An 18,853-nucleotide genomic window follows, 5' to 3' on the forward strand; every position below is an offset into this window, starting at 1 on the left:
TGTTCACAAATATCTACATTTATGTATAAAATACATGTGTAGCAGTTAGACAAACATAATCAATAGATCATCTCATTAATACCTATTTTATATATTAAAAAAAAGTTTACTAAACCACCGTTTGTTGACAAAATGATTTGGGTTGAAAGTTATACTGTTGTGTCTCAAACGGATAGACTAGGTTATTAATTTATTTGCCTAATAGTTGCTTAAAATGCTACAATAACATTTGCAATTCGTTTTTAATCTGCCATGTACGATCTCATTAATAATAAGTGTCGTCAATTCGCTTTTAATCTGCCATGTACGGTAATGTCTCTCAGCCACCGTAGTGTCGTGTCAGGTGGGCGTGTCGTGTAGTGGGCGTGTCGTGTAGTGTCGTGTACTGGCCGCGGCCGCAGCTAGACCATATTGCCTGTACCCGGGCCCGGTGACACGATGGAATTAAGAGAGCTCAGACCCTCACTCATATAGAGGTCGGAACATGTCTTAAGTATAAATGAATAAATACAGGAATAAATATGGTGCAGTGTTTTCAGATGGATTCAGTGTGTGGGCTGTGGCTCAGCTGGAAAGCAGTTGACTCATAACCGCAGGGTCCCTGGTTCAACGCCTGGTCAATAAGTATTATTTGTTTGTTTATAAAAGCTACAGCTAAATGAGATAATGTAGTTCATAATGTATTCTTTGATTTGGTTTAGCCTTTCTCAGGCTACAACATGGTTAAGTTTACGAATATTATTAAGGAATACAAATCCCTCTTTGTTTGTTTACCAGCCTCCTTAGGCTTTTCAATCACAATCATTAAACTGGAATACATACAATATTGTTAACATGAAAATATGATTTTATGTTCGTTGCTTAGAGTTATTCTAAGGCTTTACTCATTGGGAACTCGGTATGAGATACAGCACACTATTCAGATGTTAAATCTGCCTGTTTTACACACTTTGACCAACAGGGGGGTTTGTGTTCAAATGAAGCCCATGATGAACCCTTTTGCGTCACGGACTGATACGTATCCCAGGATGCAATGCACGCCAGTGACGAGTCTTTTTTTCTCCAAATGGCGCCCACCGTACCGGCAGCAGAGAGGATTTAAAACCACGAGGAATATAACTGATCAATGTGAGTATTGGGTTCAACTTATTTTATAACACGGCTTAGTTGAATACTCCATTCTGATTTGTCAATTCGGACATTTCATAGGTTAAGACTGTTGAACAGATCGTTGAGGATCAAGGGAGAAAGCTACTGAAGCTATAAATAAAACTATAAACTATAAAATAGTTTAGAAGAAGAAATCACCAAAATAACTATGCTTCCCCAGTAATTGTTTACACGACCAAATCCACTAACATAATTAATTTACAGGGTTTTGTCTGCACCAGGTAACACGAGCTCTGCACCCTCTTACTCTCGGCGTTCGCTCTCAAACCAAAATGCCGATTTTTCATGTAAAATGTTAAAGTAATGCCAGAAAACAATATTTCTGTTCGTCAAAAACTGTATAATTATTCTAGAAATATGAAAATGGTGTCAAACAGAGCGTCAGACGGCAGAGACAGCTTTGTTTTACGGAGCTCCGACGCCATCTTGTTGATTACATCCGCGGCGCCATCTTGTATCGAGGCGTCATGTTCTCGCGATAATTGATAGATCATGAACAAGATCTGAGACACAGGTTGCGGTCGGGTAGTCCAAAAATCAGCTCCTAAATTCTAACCCTATCGTCTATTCCTTGAACTCTGAGTGAAACGTCACGGGGTTAAGGGATAGTGGATAGGAGAATTCAAAAGGACTTAGGAGAAGAGACTGCGGTACTTTAGAGAATCCGACTGCACTTTCACTATCCGACGTGTTTATGATGAGCCAGCGGAGGTCATAAATGTGCGTCTGCTGCTGTGGGGAAACTATGGAAACTACAGTTTTCTATACAGCGGACTACAACATGGATGTTTAATAAGAACGAGGGACTACTGTAAACTCATCTAGAGACTCTGCACCGTGCTCTGAGGCTGTTGTTTTATGCTTTATGAACGGGGACAACAGAGAAACATATTCTTCATGACCAAAGTTGAAATAAAAAAGGAAAGTGAAACTTATGCTCGTCACCCTCTCCCTCCGGTCCACATTAATACAAATGATCCCAATACGTATGATTGTATGAAAAGATCTTAAAATCAATACAAATGTATTTATTATAAACGTTAGTCCTTAACATTTATCACTGTGTATATCACCATTCAAACATCTTTTAAAAGTTGAACAAACCCCACACAGCTCAGTAAAGACTGTGAAATGTTGACTTTATTTGATCATTTCAGTAAAAACTAACGTTCATATTTCTCTTTTTGATTATAATACTGATGAACGTTCAAAACAAAGCACTTTGGCAACTTACCACATACGTTTTGAACCGTAACTTTCATGATATCATTTCTCGTTCATAATCGGTTGTTTCCGTGAACGGCCGACTGTTGTGTGACGGCAAATGTCGCGGCCGCAAGGCATTGTGGGGCAGCATTTTCTCCTATCCTTTCGGTGAGGGAGGTCCAGTGGTTCCTAAGCTAAAGGAGGTTATAAAAGTGTCCTATTTGAGTTGCTGTATGTAGTTGTCAAATATGGCAGACCATCTCGCACATGCGCAATGCGGTTCGGGTAGGGATGCGGATCGGGTAGTGACAGGGATCAAGATATAGTGTTGCCCCACGGACCGGTTAGTGGGCGGCACCTTGATGTTCCGGTTTCCTGTTGTTGTTATTCCAGTTTCGCAGTAGCATGCAGCTAGTACGTTTTCGTGTGTGTGAGTAAATGGAAAATAAAGTGTGGAGTTCCATATTAAACACACCGCCTCCGACTCCCATTCATCGGCTCGACAACAATAACAAAATCACCAAAGTTATTGAAAAAAAGCATCTTTCTCCAAACGTCTTGGTGTAGTATTTAGTGACGGCTAATGTGGAGGGATTTTTGGTTTGTATACACCGTACAGTTATTTTTTGTAGTATAATCCTTCGGCTTTGAAATGTGTATTTGTGTTGATGGCCCCTGAGCGCCAGTCTCTCCTCCGGCCGCAGATTGAAGCCAGGGCCTCGCATGGAGGACGGCGCGCATCAGAGTGCTTTGATTAAAACTGCTCTGTAGCTCGTTGTCTCCCTCAATCTGTCAATGTCTTTCTAACTTTACCAAACAGAGATCTCGGCTCTGTTATGGATACATATACTTTATATCACAAAAATACCCAACAACATTAAACCGGCTTAGAGGTATAAAGTAGAGAGACAGGTTCTGTATATATCTGAGACCTGTTATATATTGATGAAAAACAGTATAATAAGGGACCTTTAAGTACAACTAAGTAAATGGTGTACTTTTACTCCACTACATGTATTTAATACCGTTTTGTTGCTGAGTTACATTTTGCAATCATCATTTTGCAACCCTGTGTTTGATTAGATTAATTCATTTTTTTCTTTCTCTCTTGTTTTCTCTGTGGTTAGAACAATTCTGGAGAACTGGATCTGCTGAGGAAGGAGCTGCCATCCACACAGGACCCCCCGTGGTGCTGGAGAAATCTAAACAGCATCAGAGACATCATCCTCCCAAACCTCTGCTTCCTGCCGTCCAGCTGAACAGCAGCTCAGGAAGCTTCAGAGAGAAACAGTGTGTTTAACAGAGACTGAAGCACACGGAGAAACAGTGTGTTTAACAGAGACTGAAGCACACGGAGAGACGGTGTGTCTAACAGAGACTGAAGCACACGGAGAGACGGTGTGTTTAACAGAGACTGAAGCACACGGAGAGACGGTGTGTTTAACAGAGACTGAAGCACACGGAGAAACAGTGTGTTTAACAGAGACTGAAGCACGCGGAGAAACGGTGTGTTTAACAGAGACTGAAGCACACGGAGAAACAGTGTGTTTAACAGAGACTGAAGCACACGGAGAAACAGTGTGTTTAACAGAGACTGAAGCACGCGGAGAAACGGTGTGTTTAACAGAGACTGAAGCACACGGAGAAACGGTGTGTTTAACAGAGACTGAAGCACACGGAGAAAAGGTGTGTCTAACAGAGACTGAAGCACACGGAGAAACGGTGTGTTTAACAGAGACTGAAGCACACGGAGAAACGGTGTGTTTAACAGAGACTGAAGCACGCGGAGAAACAGTGTGTTTAACAGAGACTGAAGCACACGGATAAACAGTGTGTCTAACAGGAAGTGGTGATTTAGTAAACATGAGTGTTGTGCTGCTCTCGTTGGTGAAGCAGCGACTCACTGCGGCTGCTGAAGACATCTTTGTTCTGTTTGAAAGAACGATAGCAGAGTACGAGGAGGAACTGTCTCGTTCAAAACAGGAGAACGAGAGACACCGGAAACTACTGGACGCTGTTTTACAGCCTCAGCTTCAGATCCACAGAGCAGGTATGTTCCCTCTTTATTCACTCTCTCTTTATAGTGAGCACTCTTCAGAAAGTTGTAGGGATAGACCTGTTGGATGAAAATAAATGCTATCGTCTCAGGAAGCATGTAACTGCTATGAAAAAAGGTTTGAAAGAAAGCAAAAGAGCGAAGAAACTGAAAATGTCTAAATAATGTCAACATGATCATGCAACACTGGGTGTCTCCTCTCTGCTGTGTTTACCTGTCTGTTCTTTCTCTCTGTCTTCTTCCTCTGATGCAGGCTTTGACCTGTTTAGCCCTGAGCCTGTTTTTCAGGTCTCAGGCTCGAAAATGACATTCCCAGAACAAATGACCATTCCCTTCTAAAAGGGTTAAATTAATAATCTTTATTCTTAAAGTAATGATAAACCTGTGAGTTGGATGTAAAAGTCAGAATCAATATAGATTTATTTTTATTTTAATGTAAATTCTGATTGAACATAGTAAAAAAATGTAAATTATAGTGTCCGTCCAAAATCTTTTTTTACTTATAGTGAAAACTACCCTTGAATGATGGGTTAGTAGACTAAAAGCTTTAGGAATCCGAACTATAACATATAATAAGTACCCTGTATCAAGATTGATGCAAAACAAGTTAAATTTGACCTTTCTAGAGAGATTTAGAAGAAAAAAACCCACTTCTGGGGTCATTTGGGTGCATTTTCCATATCTCTGGCCCCCCTCGTTTGATTTTGATGAATGACATCTCTTTTTAACCGTTGGAGCCAATAGAATCAAGGGGAAGTTCCTAAAATCCTGGTGGAGCTGGCGTACTACATGCTGATTAATCATCTGCAGGGGTTTCTGGATGTGTGGGCTGTTGGGCAGGTTCTGTGCTCACTGGGGGAGAAGGACTCTCTATTATTTAAATTAAAAAAATTAGGTGTAGTCTTTGTTTTTAAAGTGTGTAAAGGGGGATGTTTTTAAATGGGTAATATGTTTCAAATGATATTTATTTTGGTAGTCATGAAAATCTTGGTTATTGTAATGTATTAGGGTTTTTCCAACTCTTTTGCAGGGTGTGTGTGTATAGTTAAAACAAATGTAAATACAATTTGTTTTAAAAATCAACTTCTTCTTAAAAAAAACTTCTTAACCTGTTAAGCACCAAGCCTGTTTTTCATGTTTCAGGCTCGAAAATGACATGCCCAAAACAAATGACTACAACTTAACTTCTAAAAGGGTTATATGCATAATTTCTTTTATCAAAGCAAGGTTACATCTGTGAGTTGGATGTAGAAAAGTCAGAATCAATATAAATGTTTTTTATTTTAAAGAAAACTCAGATTTTACATAGTAAAAAACTGTAAATTATAGTGTCCGTCCAAAAATTATTTTTTACAGATAGTGAAAACTACCCTTGGATGATGGGTTAGTAGACTAAAAGCTTTAGGAATCCAAAGTACAACATATAATAAGTACCTTGTATCAAGACTGATGCAAAACAAGTGACATTTGACCTTTTTAGAGAGGTTTAGCCAAAACCACCCCACCTCTGAGGTGATTTGGGTGAAAATGTTTTTTTCTCTCCATATCTCTGGCCCCCCTTGCTCGATTTTGATGGTTGACACCTCTTTCTGACCGTTTGATGGTTGACACCTCTTTCAACAGGTTAAGAAGAACACACACCTCCGCATACTTTCAGCTACAGAAACCATTCAAATATCATAATATTCAGCCTTTTCAGCACATGATGGGAAACTTTAAAGTGTTCCTATCATGCTATATTTGAAAAGTATATTGTAGGGCCATACCTATATAAAACATGTCTGTGAAGTTTTTTTTTCAAAATACCAAACAGATCATGCATTTTAGCCATGCCTCATTTTGCTCTATTCGCTCTATTCCAGCCCTGTTTTTGCAAGGGCTGATTCTGTGACGTAGCTTTAATGCAAATGAGCTGCAGCTGACCACGCCCCCCTGCAGAAGATGGGGGGGGGTGAGGCACGGCCCCGGCACGAGCGTCATGTTACCATGCTTGCTGTTAATACGAGAGGAAATCTGACACATTTTATATAAACTGTCGGAACTTTATTGTCAAAATCAACAGTCCATTGAACCCATAAAAAAATACAGTATGCAGTTTCGGTGGGTCAGTCTGACATGCAGAATCTATCATCTATCATCACAGGTTTTCCGCTGGTAGTATGTGAGGTGCTGGCCTGTATAGAAGAAACAGTTGGAACAAAATCATCTCAATTTAGTATTCAGGCTGAGAAAATACTATTTGGATAATTATAATCTGAAATCCCAAAAGATGGGGGCTAACGCTGTCTATTTAGCAAAGCTGATGTGTTGGAGAGGGGCTGAGCTCAGTAGACAGACTGTAATGAGTGCTAGCCGCTAATTAGCCAAGTCCCATCAACGGAGCTGTGCAGCGTTGTGTTTTTCCCCCCTCCTTGCAACAATTGCGCACACATACACACACACTGTTGTATCCTTAGTCGTGCACACACACACACATATGTATAATCATGTGCGCAAACAAGTAATAAATACTGCTGAATCAAATCACGTCCCAATAGCATAGCGTAGTTTAGCTTACTGATCGGTGATATTTAATAATTCTTACAGACTACAATCACAAAAGCTTTTACATATAACGCTGCAAAAAACGGCACTTGGCTACAGAAGATTACGTGTGTTGTTGTTTTACTCAATATGATTTTAGATGATAATAAAGACTGCTGAATCACATCACGTCTCATTCGCGTAGCTTAGCTTAGCTTACAGATCGGTGATATTTGATAATTCTTATAGACTACAATCACAAAAGCTTTTACATAAAACGCTGGAAAAAACGGCACTTACCTACAGAAGATTACATTTGTTATAATTTACTCAATATGATTTTAGAGGATAAAAAATACTAATAAATAGGAGAATAAATAATTGTGTTATCGGCTAGGGCGTAGCTTTACAGCCTTCACACAGATCGCCATTACAGCAGTATGTCTGAACAGGTTAGCAAATGCCTGATAGTTTAAATAGAAAAGACTGCGGAGCTTACAAAATGAAATAAAATGTTACAAAACTGTGAAATTATGAATAAAGAATGCTGGTGTATACAAGTCTGGCCAAAATCTTCTGTCAGAAAGATTGCAGCAATCCAGGGGGTGTAGATATCCAAACTTTAATTGTTCACAGGAGTTATGGTGTTACAGGATGTTCGTTTGTTATGTTGTGGTTATCTAGGAAATATAAATAAACAGAAATATTAATCCTAATAGTTACATTACGATTTCCTGCTAGGAACAGTACATACACATAAATGCTGGAACAGTCAGCTGCATGGTAAACAATACCAGAAATGCCTGCAAGAGGGCTCACTTGACCGCAACAAGTGCAAGTGTTTTAACACGTGATAATGGCGGCTTACTGAGGCATAAAGTTATACACAGCTCACCGCAGTAGCACGAGACTGGACATATATGGCGATCGTACATACCAAATATAATTATATCAACAGTCACAGCGGACAGAAAGTGAAACTACTGAACATTTAACAGGCAGTCACACTTACGGCAAATAAGTACTGTAAACAATATATATACTACGCCGATTATTGTGTGTAAACTGTTATTTACATACAAAATGCAAACATATAGATACAAACAGGTGCTTATGCCACAGTAACAACACTTACAGTTTCATACACGCACAACGCGGAACACACAGCGACCCGTTCACTCGCTGAAAGTCTGTTTATGACCAGTCACGCGCTGCGCGTGACTAATGACGTTACAGTGTGAGGGGTGCGTCCGGTAACTGTCTCTGGACTGCCTGGGGGGCGTCCGGTAACTGTCTCTGGACTGCCTGGGGGGCGTCCGGTAACTGTCTCTGGACTGCCTGGGGGGCGTCCGGTAACTGTCTCTGGACTGCCTGGGGGGCTTCCACAACAAAGCAGGGAAGTTTGCACAAAAACCATATAAACACCCAACCGATTACAGTTTGGGTTTGAGGCGACATTGATACGGCGAAGCTACATGCTACAAGCTACATGCTACAAGCTACGTAGTAGAGATAACTTTATCAGGAAAAACACCGCTAAATAAAAAGGAATGCAAACATTAAGATGGAAAAACTTACAGCTTCCAATCCATCCCGGAGGGTTGGTATTGATCCAGTTTTTAGCCTTAGATTGGAGTCGTATCCTTTTTTCACTTGAGTGAAGTTCTCAAACATGTCCGAGGTAAAATGTTTAGAACACACAAGCAGACATTTGCCGAGGTGTTCTGGCACATTCCCCTTGAAAATGAAGTCCAGCCACAGATTCTTCTGTTTTTCCAGGTGTAGCAGGCCCCACTATGCAGGGCGCGATGACAGATTATGTTCCTGTAGAACAGGAGAAATGATGAGCAGAGAATGCCTTTTACTGCTCGTTTGGCGGGTCTTGCCAGAATTTATTCACAATTGGCACAAAACAAAACACAATTGTTCTTGCCCTTTTCCTACTCTCAATATAAACACATGTTTATATGTTCATGTCTTCAAAATATACTTTTAACATGCTTGAAGTATTCAAAATAAACACATTTGTCTATAACCAAATGTCATTAACTTCATGACTAAAAATAAGAATGTACTGTTAAGTACCTTTTCAGGATAACTATTAGCATTAGTCTAAAATGTGCTAGCATTAGCATCTAACAAGCATTTACAATAATTAAAGAACGACTGCACATAGGCTATCGATAATACAGAACACACCTTGTCATTTGGAATATAAACACTGAAAATAGGTAGCTAATAAAGTGCACAGGAGCTATAAACAATTAACTTGCATTCACTTTCATCAGGGAGCGTGAGTCTACTACATCTAAATAGCAACCGCCATTATACATACACACAGCCACCACGAGGTGGTCTTACATCTAAATAGCGACCGCCATTACACATACACACACAGACACCACGAGGTGGTCTTCTACGCGGCATTAAACATAATAAACAACATCTAAACATCACTTCAAACTTAAGACATTGCGATTTATAACATTTGTGACAATCTGTACACATTACTGACCTGTAGAACAGGAGAAATGATGAGCAGAGAATGCCTTTTACTGCTCGTTTGGCGGGTCTTGCCAGAATGACAAGCTAACGACAGCTCCGTCATCGCGTCAGACATTTTACGGCAGACGCGTAAATAATAACCAACCCCTTTGCGGCAGTGATACCCTGCCATCTACTGCCCCCTGCTGTCCATTGTTAAACAGGTCATATTAAATCATATTAATTATACACATACAATTGTGATTACACTTTGTGTGGGTCACACACTCCCCGACAAAGAAAAATGGCTCCCGACATTAACCATCAACCTCTTAACTTGTGCCCCTTCTCTTTGAACTTAAAACACTTATACACACTCTCACAAGGGCACTTCTTTAAATGTACAGGTGAATACAAATATGTATGAGAGTGGGTGTAACAATCTTTCCTTCTCAATATGCATGTATGTATGGCAGCATTACAGTGTAAGGCAGTGTCTGGTGTGTAGTGTAAGGCAGTGTCTGGTGTGTAGTGTAAGGCAGTGTCTGGTGTGTAGTGTAATGTGGCATAGGAAGGGGCTGCATTCCCCAGAATGGCAGGGCTTGTACAGTATATAGTCCCGCTGGGTCTGTAGGCCCACATGATCTGGAGGATGGCTGACCAAGGGAGTCATATGTCAGCGTTTGAGGAGGTCTCCTGTCCCGTGTGGATTTCCTCACTGGCTCATCCTGAGGTGTCACAGGTCGGTCATAGCCATAGGGTACTTGTACATCCTCATGCTCTTCCGGTGCTTCAGAATCCACAGGCAGGTCTTCCTCATCAGTCCGTTCTTCTGGTGGTTCTTGTCTGGTTTCTCTCTCAGGTGTAACAACTCGATGTTGTTCTGGTATATGATATCTCAATGGCACTCTATATCTATGTGGTTCAGGTACCCTTTTCCGACCGTCTGTGTTTTGCTGAGATCCAGAGCTAGGTTCAACATTCTGTGAGTGAAGTCCAGCTTGTGGGGGTACTCTTAGCCAGTATCGTACTCTAGGTGCCTCATCATCAGAGTTTTCTGAGTCACTGCTTTGTGATGTCTCTCTCTGTCGTTGTTTCTCAACATGATGACTCTTGCTCTTCCCTCTAGGTGGTAGCAGATTTCCTGTTGGTTCAGGCAAGTTTACAGGTAGGTCATTGACAACGTGTAGGAGATTTCGATGGAGGGTACGGATCTTATGACCACCTGTCTCAGAGCACACTTTGTACACAGGAATGTCACCAACTTGTTCTTTGACGACATACACAGTTTGTTCCCAGTAGGACCTCAATTTTCCAGGTCCACCTCTCTCACTCATGTTGCGGACTAGGACTCTATCACCCGGTTGGAGCACAACTCCCTTGATGTGACAGTCGTAGTACTTCTTGTTTCTTGCACTGGAGTGTTGACTGTTTTCAGATGCAATCCGGTAAGCCTCTTTCATTCTCAGAGCCCATTTCTTAGCATAGCCCTGTGTTGTTTCAGTCTGACCTTTGGCTGACAGACCAAACATTAAATCTACTGGGAGACACGGGTGCCGTCCAAACATGAGGTAGTGGGGTGAAAAGCCTGTTGCCTCATGCCGGGTGCAGTTGTATGCATGTACAACCAGGGGTAAGTGGTCTTTCCAGTTGCTCTTTTCTGTTTCTCCCAGGGTCCTCAACATTTGGAGCAGTGTTCTATTGAACCTCTCAGCTGGGTTTCCTTGGGGGTGGTATGGGGTTGTCCTCGAATGAGCAACTCCAGCCAGATGCCTCAGGGTCTTGAACAGGTCATTTTCGAACTCTCTGCCTTGGTCGTGGTGCAACCTGGCCGGGTAGCCGAATCTTGGAATGAAGTCATTATAGATTTTTTCAGCAGCTGTTCTGCCAGATTTATTTTTTGTTGCGTAGACTTGAGCAAATCTGGTAAAATGGTCAATAACTACTAAAATGTACTCGTAGCCCCCTTTGCTAGTTTCCAGGTGCATATAGTCTATAGACACAAGCTCAAGTGGTGCAGATGAAGTGATGCTGCCCATTGGTGCTCTGACGTGTGTCACAGGTTTCTTTTGTTTGATACAGGGGCACTTTCTGGTTACATAGGTTTCAATGTCCTTTTTCATGAAAGGCCAGTAGAAACGGTCTCGAGCCAGGTGGATGACCCTCTCAGCCCCAACATGTCCCATGTCGTCATGGAGATGCTTTAGTACCAGGGGGTGGTATCGTGATGGTAAGACGAGCTGCTGCCGCTGACTGGCTGTCCGGTACAACAGTTGATTTTCCATGTGCAGTTTTCCCCACTCGTGCATGAGCTTTCTGAGCGTACCACTGGCTCTCTTCCTGTCCTCATTGGTCAATACTGCCTTTGCCTCTTTAAGTTTGATAAGCTCACCGATTGCATGGTCCTCCCTTTGGGCATTGACTAGCTCACTGTGGTCAATGGTAAGGGGTGACACATTCACAGGTGACTCTGAGCATGAAGCTAGGTCCAATGCAGCAACATAAGCAACATCCTGCCTCTTTGCAGACTCACAGCCATCCCATGTGGTTTGGATGGTTTCTCTTGTGAGTTCTTCAGTACACTCTCTGACGTAGGTGTCAATGTCAAGAGGGAGACGAGAGAGCGTGTCTGCGTCTATGTTCACTCTTCCTGGCCTGTATTTGACATCAAACCTAAAGTCTGCTAGCTCACCTACCCATCGGTGGCCCACAGCATTCAGCTTGGCAGTACTCATCATGTATGTGAGGGGATTATTGTCTGTGTATACTGTGAAATGGGGTGCATAGAACAGGTAATCCCTAAATTTCACACATATCGCCCACTTAAGAGCAAGAAACTCGAGTTTCCCTGAGTGCATGTTGTAATTCTTCTCAGCGGGAGACAGAGTTCTTGAACCATAGGCGATGACTCTCAATTTTCCATCCTGTCGTTGATACAACACAGCGCCGAGTCCCTGCTGAGAGGCGTCAGTGTGAAGCACAAATGGCAGTTCGAAATCCGGATAGGCCAACACAGGTGGGTGTGAAAGTGTGTCAATCAGCTGTTCAAGGATCCTTTGGTGATCATCAGTCCACAGGACAGGTGTCCTTGAGGGCAGCTGAGCTCCTTTTCCAACCTTATGTTTCCCCTGGGTCACGGTAGAGCTTCCTTTAATTTTTAACAGATCATAAACTGGTTTGGCAATGCTTGAGAAGTTTTGAATATAGGCTCTATAGTAGCTTAAGAAACCCAGTAACTTCCGCACTTCTCCAACTGTGCTTGGCCTCTTCTCTTTCAGGGATGTGATGGCATCAATGTCTTTTGGGTCAATCCTGACACCGTCTGCAGAGACCAGCCTCCCAACATACCTGACCTCTTTCTGAAACAGCTCACACTTTGTTGGTCTAAGCTTGACACCATGGGACTGCAAGGCTCTCAGGACTTGACGTACTCCCTCAACATGGCTAGTGAAGGAGTCGGAGTAGCAGAGGATGTCATCGAGGTAAGGGATACAGCAGTTGTCACGCAGAGAGTCCAACATTTCCTCCATGCTGCGCTGAAAAGCAGCAGGGGCGTTGGAGAGTCCAAAAGGTATCCTCACCCACTCATACAGCCCCCAAGGGGTGATGAACGCCGTCATGTGTCTGGATCCTTCAGCAATGTAGCCCTGGTGGTAGGCCTTGCCTTGGTCTAAAATGCTGAACCAGCTTTGGCCTTTTAGGGTGTCGATGAGTTCCTGGATACGAGGCAATGGGTGACGGTCTGGTACTGTTTTCTGGTTTAACATTCTATAATCGATGCATAACCTTAGGGACCCATCCTTTTTCCTGACGCAGACTACAGGAGCTGAGTACGGAGATTTGGACTTAACTATCCACCCTTTTACAAGCAGGTCTTGGATGTACTCTTTAACCTCTTTATAAAGGGGCTTGGGCACTGCACTGTATGTGCGCTGAACTGGGATGTTGTCCTTTAAGTTGATGGACATTTGCAGGCTGGGAATGCAACCTATGTCCCCATCATCTTTAGCAAAGGCTGCCGATTCCTCGTGTAACATCTGTTCCACCTTCATCTGTTGCTCATCACTCAGGTGGCTGACATCCACAGGTGGGTGCCACAGTGCAGAAGTGGATTTGTCACTGTTAGAGTGTGGTGATGTGGAAGAACTGGCTATATTTGCCTGGGCTTGATTGTCCTTGCTGCTTGGGTTGTCTGTCTCTATCACTCTATCAATGGTTTCGATGTTGCCTAGAACAGTACAGCTGGGCAGAGTCACAGCACTTCTGGAATGGTTTGACACAGGCACCTTTACGAAAGGTCTCTCTGTCTGTTGGATCGCCATTAGTCCTTCTCCAACACTCAGCTGTGCCAGTGGTGTAGCTTCTAGATTGGGTTCGAAAAGCACAAGTGAGTCGGATTCACTAATATCTACTGGTACCCTGCACTTAATATAAGCTACCTGGCCAGGATAAATAGTGACTTCTTTCCTGCCTATCTTTACTGCAGCACTCTGTTGTTCCTGTTTTTGCTCAGTCTTTATGAAACTCACCATAGCTTCTGCCATAGCACTGTCAGTCTCCAAAGCACCAGTAAGCAAGTTGACAAGGATAGATATCACTTTGGGTCTACTTTCATGACTCCTAAAGAGTTCCTGGATGACATTAAAACCAACTATTGGTCTGTCTATTTTTATTCGACTCACTAGGAAAGGCACTCGAATAGATAAGTCTGGATCATCGTTTCCCTGCAGGTTTACTACCACTTCAATCCATCCTTCATAAGGTACTGCATCTCCTGTGACAGCCGTCACGTAGAGATCATCCTCCATGAGTTCACTGAGGGGTCTAATATCTTGTCCAGGTAAGTATCTGTCTTTCCAAGCACTGTCTATTATGCTTACATTGGCCCCCGAGTCTAAAAGAGCGGTTATGGGGTAACCGTTCATGCTACATCTCAATAGCGACTTTCGGCCAATTAGCGGAGCTATCTTTTTGATTGGGTGTTGTTCGTTATTTTTCTGCGAGTTGATAGGTGTACGACCAGTGCTTTGTCTTGCTGCTGTAACCTCCTGGGGGTGGGACTTGTCCTTTGGGTCGGTCAGTGGTCGTCCCGTTGCTCTGACCTGCGCCCGTTTCCCGCCTGCTTCTGTCTTTTCAAGCAGCCTATAGCACGATGACCCTCCTCCCCACAGAAAAAGCAGTGGCTACAGTTTGGTTGAGCCTGAGCTATGCATTGTGGGCACCCATACGGTCTCCTGGTCTTCTTCTCTGGTCTGGTTTTGTCCGAGCAACACTGGTGGGTGGTTTGATGTAGCCCCTCAGGCACCTGGGTCGTTGTTGATAGCTGTTTCAGTGTTTCCATTGCCTGTGTTAAAGCCTCAACCTGAGCACTCAATCTCTGGATGACCTTATCCTTACTTTTGATTTGAGTCTCTCCCACACTGCTGAGTATTTCTTCAGGTTCAGCGAGTATGCTGTGTGCTTGAGTCAATTTGCGGTTGGAACTGCGTCCCAGTCTGCGCTTTCTTTCACTTTCTTCCATTGTAGTCTTGATAACCTGCCTTAACAGAGCTTCATCAGACACAGTGGGGTCAGCAAGCAGTGGTTTCAGCTCCCGTCTGACATCCTCATGTCTCTCTCCCATGCCTTGATAGACTGCATTCAAAAACACACCCTTCAGTGTAGACGCATCATACTTAATAAGTGCATTTGCCTGCCTGGAGGTGAACATTATTTTTTGTTTCAGTCCTATCATGCGGTATAAGAATTGCTGTGGAGCTTCATTTTCATGCTGTCTAGTACACATCAATTCCTGGAAGAGCTCTGTGCTGCTCTTCTCGCCAAGGTGGGACTGCAGGAAACTCTTCAGCTCCGTGACTGTAAGATCTTCCTTGTTTGTAAGCATGTCTTTAAAGTTTCCACCCTTTATTATGCGTAACACCCCTCTAATGATCTCGTCGTCAGTGTGTTGCTCTCTGCAGCCTTCCTCAATCTGTTTACATAAGCTGTTAAAGCTAATGTCTGATGAAGTGTCAGTTATCTGCCCTCCATGAATCTTAAACTCCCTCCTATGCAGAAGTGAAAGATCTTTAAGGGAAATCATGCTCTCTCGGGTGGTATTAGAGAGTCCTTCTGTAGATGTATGTGGTGAGTTAGGTATATGCTGCTCACTGGGTTGGCTAGAGTGAGGTTGCGGTGTATCTGAACTAGGTGTGGTGACACCGTGTTGAAGTTTGTTTTGCACCTCCTTTAAGCCCCTTAACAGTTTCTGTATGTCCGTGTCATGAATGCCAGTCTCAGTTGGATTGTCTAATGGCTCAAGTGGTTGGTTAGCGTTAACATCAGCAGATAACATCAGAGGTGACTTAACAGAAGTATCAATTTCACCCTCTTTGGAACTCACTGTACCCCTGCTACGGTTTGCAATAATCAAATCAACAGTATCTTGTAGACACAACAACATTGACATTCCCTCATCTTCTAGGTTTAGTAGAGTCTCACTGTTCATATTCGCAGCAATATACTTAACACAGCCCTCCTCGTCGTCCCTGTTTAGCTCTGATGAGTCAAGTCCTTCCACTGGGTCGAGGTGTGTGGCAACTTCATACGCTTCATCTGCTGTTAACTGATGAAGTCTTTTCTTGATGGACCAGCTTAGTCTCTTCCTCTCGTTGTCAGCCATCCTGTGTGTTGTGGGCAACTGTGGCAAACAGTTCTGCACTCCTAGGCGTAGATCCCCTTTAACCTGGTCTCTCTACCTCTTGAGTCGCTAACTGGAAGCACCTTCACTCCGGCAACACGTCGTCAGTCCGGTCCTTAGGTCCAATATCTCTGGATCAGCATATGGTCGTCTCAAACGATGCTGATCCCGGACGAGCCCCCAAGAATCTGTAGCAGGCCCCACTATGCAGGGCGCGATGACAGATTATGTTCCTGTAGAACAGGAGAAATGATGAGCAGAGAATGCCTTTTACTGCTCGTTTGGCGGGTCTTGCCAGAATTTATTCACAATTGGCACAAAACAAAACACAATTGTTCTTGCCCTTTTCCTACTCTCAATATAAACACATGTTTATATGTTCATGTCTTCAAAATATACTTTTAACATGCTTGAAGTATTCAAAATAAACACATTTGTCTATAACCAAATGTCATTAACTTCATGACTAAAAATAAGAATGTACTGTTAAGTACCTTTTCAGGATAACTATTAGCATTAGTCTAAAATGTGCTAGCATTAGCATCTAACAAGCATTTACAATAATTAAAGAACGACTGCACATAGGCTATCGATAATACAGAACACACCTTGTCATTTGGAATATAAACACTGAAAATAGGTAGCTAATAAAGTGCACAGGAGCTATAAACAATTAACTTGCATTCACTTTCATCAGGGAGCGTGAGTCTACTACATCTAAATAGCAACCGCCATTATACATACACACAGCCACCACGAGGTGGTCTTACATCTAAATAGCGACCGCCATTACACATACACACACAGACACCACGAGGTGGTCTTCTACGCGGCATTAAACATAATAAACAACATCTAAACATCACTTCAAACTTAAGACATTGCGATTTATAACATTTGTGACAATCTGTACACATTACTGACCTGTAGAACAGGAGAAATGATGAGCAGAGAATGCCTTTTACTGCTCGTTTGGCGGGTCTTGCCAGAATGACAAGCTAACGACAGCTCCGTCATCGCGTCAGACATTTACGGCAGACGCGTAAATAATAACCAACCCCTTTGCGGCAGTGATACCCTGCCATCTACTGCCCCCTGCTGTCCATTGTTAAACAGGTCATATTAAATCATATTAATTATACACATACAATTGTGATTACACTTTGTGTGGGTCACACAGGCATGGCATTGCATGCAGTCCCTTGTCCCGATTTTTGCAGCCAACAACAGCACAACTTTTCACTGCCTTAGACATGCTGGCAAATAACACAGATGCGACTCGGAGAGATTCAGCCTGCCGACAGCCTATATGGCAGGGGTCGGCAACCCCTGGCACGCGTGCCAGCATTGGCATGCGGCACCGTAACCAGTGGCACACTAGGAATAAGTGGAATAAGTGTGCAAAATATTTAAATTGTATTTTCGGATCCTGAACGAGACCGCCGCCAGAGCGCGTCTCCCCGTTACCTGCAGAAGGAAGCCATGCACGCAGCGCAGCCCTGCTCTGTTTAATTCCAGGTGACTTTCTGCCGCTGTTGCATTTATTTAGCTGTTCTTCTGTTTCACAAAATACATCACAGACCTCTGTTTTTCTGCTGCCTCGTTTCACTTCCAGAAACATACACACATGCACACGCCACACCCCTCTCTCTCTCTCTTAAAGGGACAGCGATCTCATCTCACTCTGCATGACCCTAATATCATAACATGTGTGTTCTGGAGAATCACAGAACGGACGATCGTCCTTATTATTATGCCGTTTAAACCAATTATTTAAATGTGTTTGTTAAATTCGGTATCATGTAAGTTGCGCTGACAGGTCCACACACTGCTTCCCCGCAGCGAGGGCCCCCCCGCCCTCCTGTTGATAGTTCACGAGCGTCAAGCTCCTACACCCCCCCCCCCCCCCCCCGTTGATAATTCTCGATCATTGGCACGCTGATAACAATTTTTTTTTTTAATGGCACTTCATATCAAAAAGGTTGCCGACCCCTGCTATATGGCAATGAGAGGTTGGCCGGCCCGTGGACGTGGCCCAACCTCTCATTCCCATGATAGGGGAAGCGTTGCCCATGTAGGCGGAGCGTCACCTCCCACTATTCCGGGCTGACGTCAGCTCGGATGGAATCTGTATCCGCTCGGTGTAGCCCCGTTTTTAAAAGATTTGGGTACGGAGGAACAGAGAGAGGGTTGTATTTTCTGACACTTGGTGAGTTCCCTGAAACACCGGGGACACATATAAAAGACGTACAAAAGTGCATTTTGCATGATAGGTCCACTTTACATTTGTTCTAAACTTTTTCAACTTTAAAAAATATTCAGCTTTTTAAACTATTTTTTTAACATGTAACTCAATGGGAGCACCGTTCAAATCCTCTTTTACCTACACCGTAAGCCCAATGCTACTCCTTCCACATACTTTCAGCTAGAGACTTCGTTCCATCTTTAAAATGGTCACAATACATTCACCTATTAAACTTGTATTCAGATTTTTGATATCTTCTACAGTTTTTGACGTTTTCTCCATCTTCTCCCGCTTATCCGTGGTCGGGTCGCGGAGGTAGCAGTTCCAGCAGAGAGCCCCAAACTTCCCTTTCACATCAACCAGCTCTGACTGGGGGATTCAAGGAGCTCCCAAGCCAGAGAAGAGGTATAATCCTTCCACCTGGTCCTAGGTAGAGATATAATCCTTCCACCTGGTCCTAGGTAGAGATATAATCCCTCCACCTGGTCCT

General features: G+C 43.1%; 1 protein-coding gene across 1 annotated transcript in view; it reads left to right on the plus strand.

Moving 5' to 3' along the window:
- Positions 1 to 4,156: 4,156 nt before the first annotated feature.
- LOC117486600 (zinc finger protein 84-like) overlaps positions 4,157 to 18,853 on the plus strand; it is a 113,039-nt gene continuing 98,342 nt past the window's right edge. The window contains exon 1 of the mRNA XM_034135104.1: positions 4,157 to 4,426. Within this exon, the coding sequence (XP_033990995.1) occupies positions 4,240 to 4,426 (187 nt within the window). The 5' untranslated portion in view covers positions 4,157 to 4,239. The remainder of the gene's footprint in view (positions 4,427 to 18,853) is intronic.

Source organism: Trematomus bernacchii, unplaced genomic scaffold (genome assembly GCF_902827165.1).
Source record: "Trematomus bernacchii unplaced genomic scaffold, fTreBer1.1, whole genome shotgun sequence".
NCBI classification, from domain to species: Eukaryota; Metazoa; Chordata; class Actinopteri; order Perciformes; family Nototheniidae; genus Trematomus; species Trematomus bernacchii.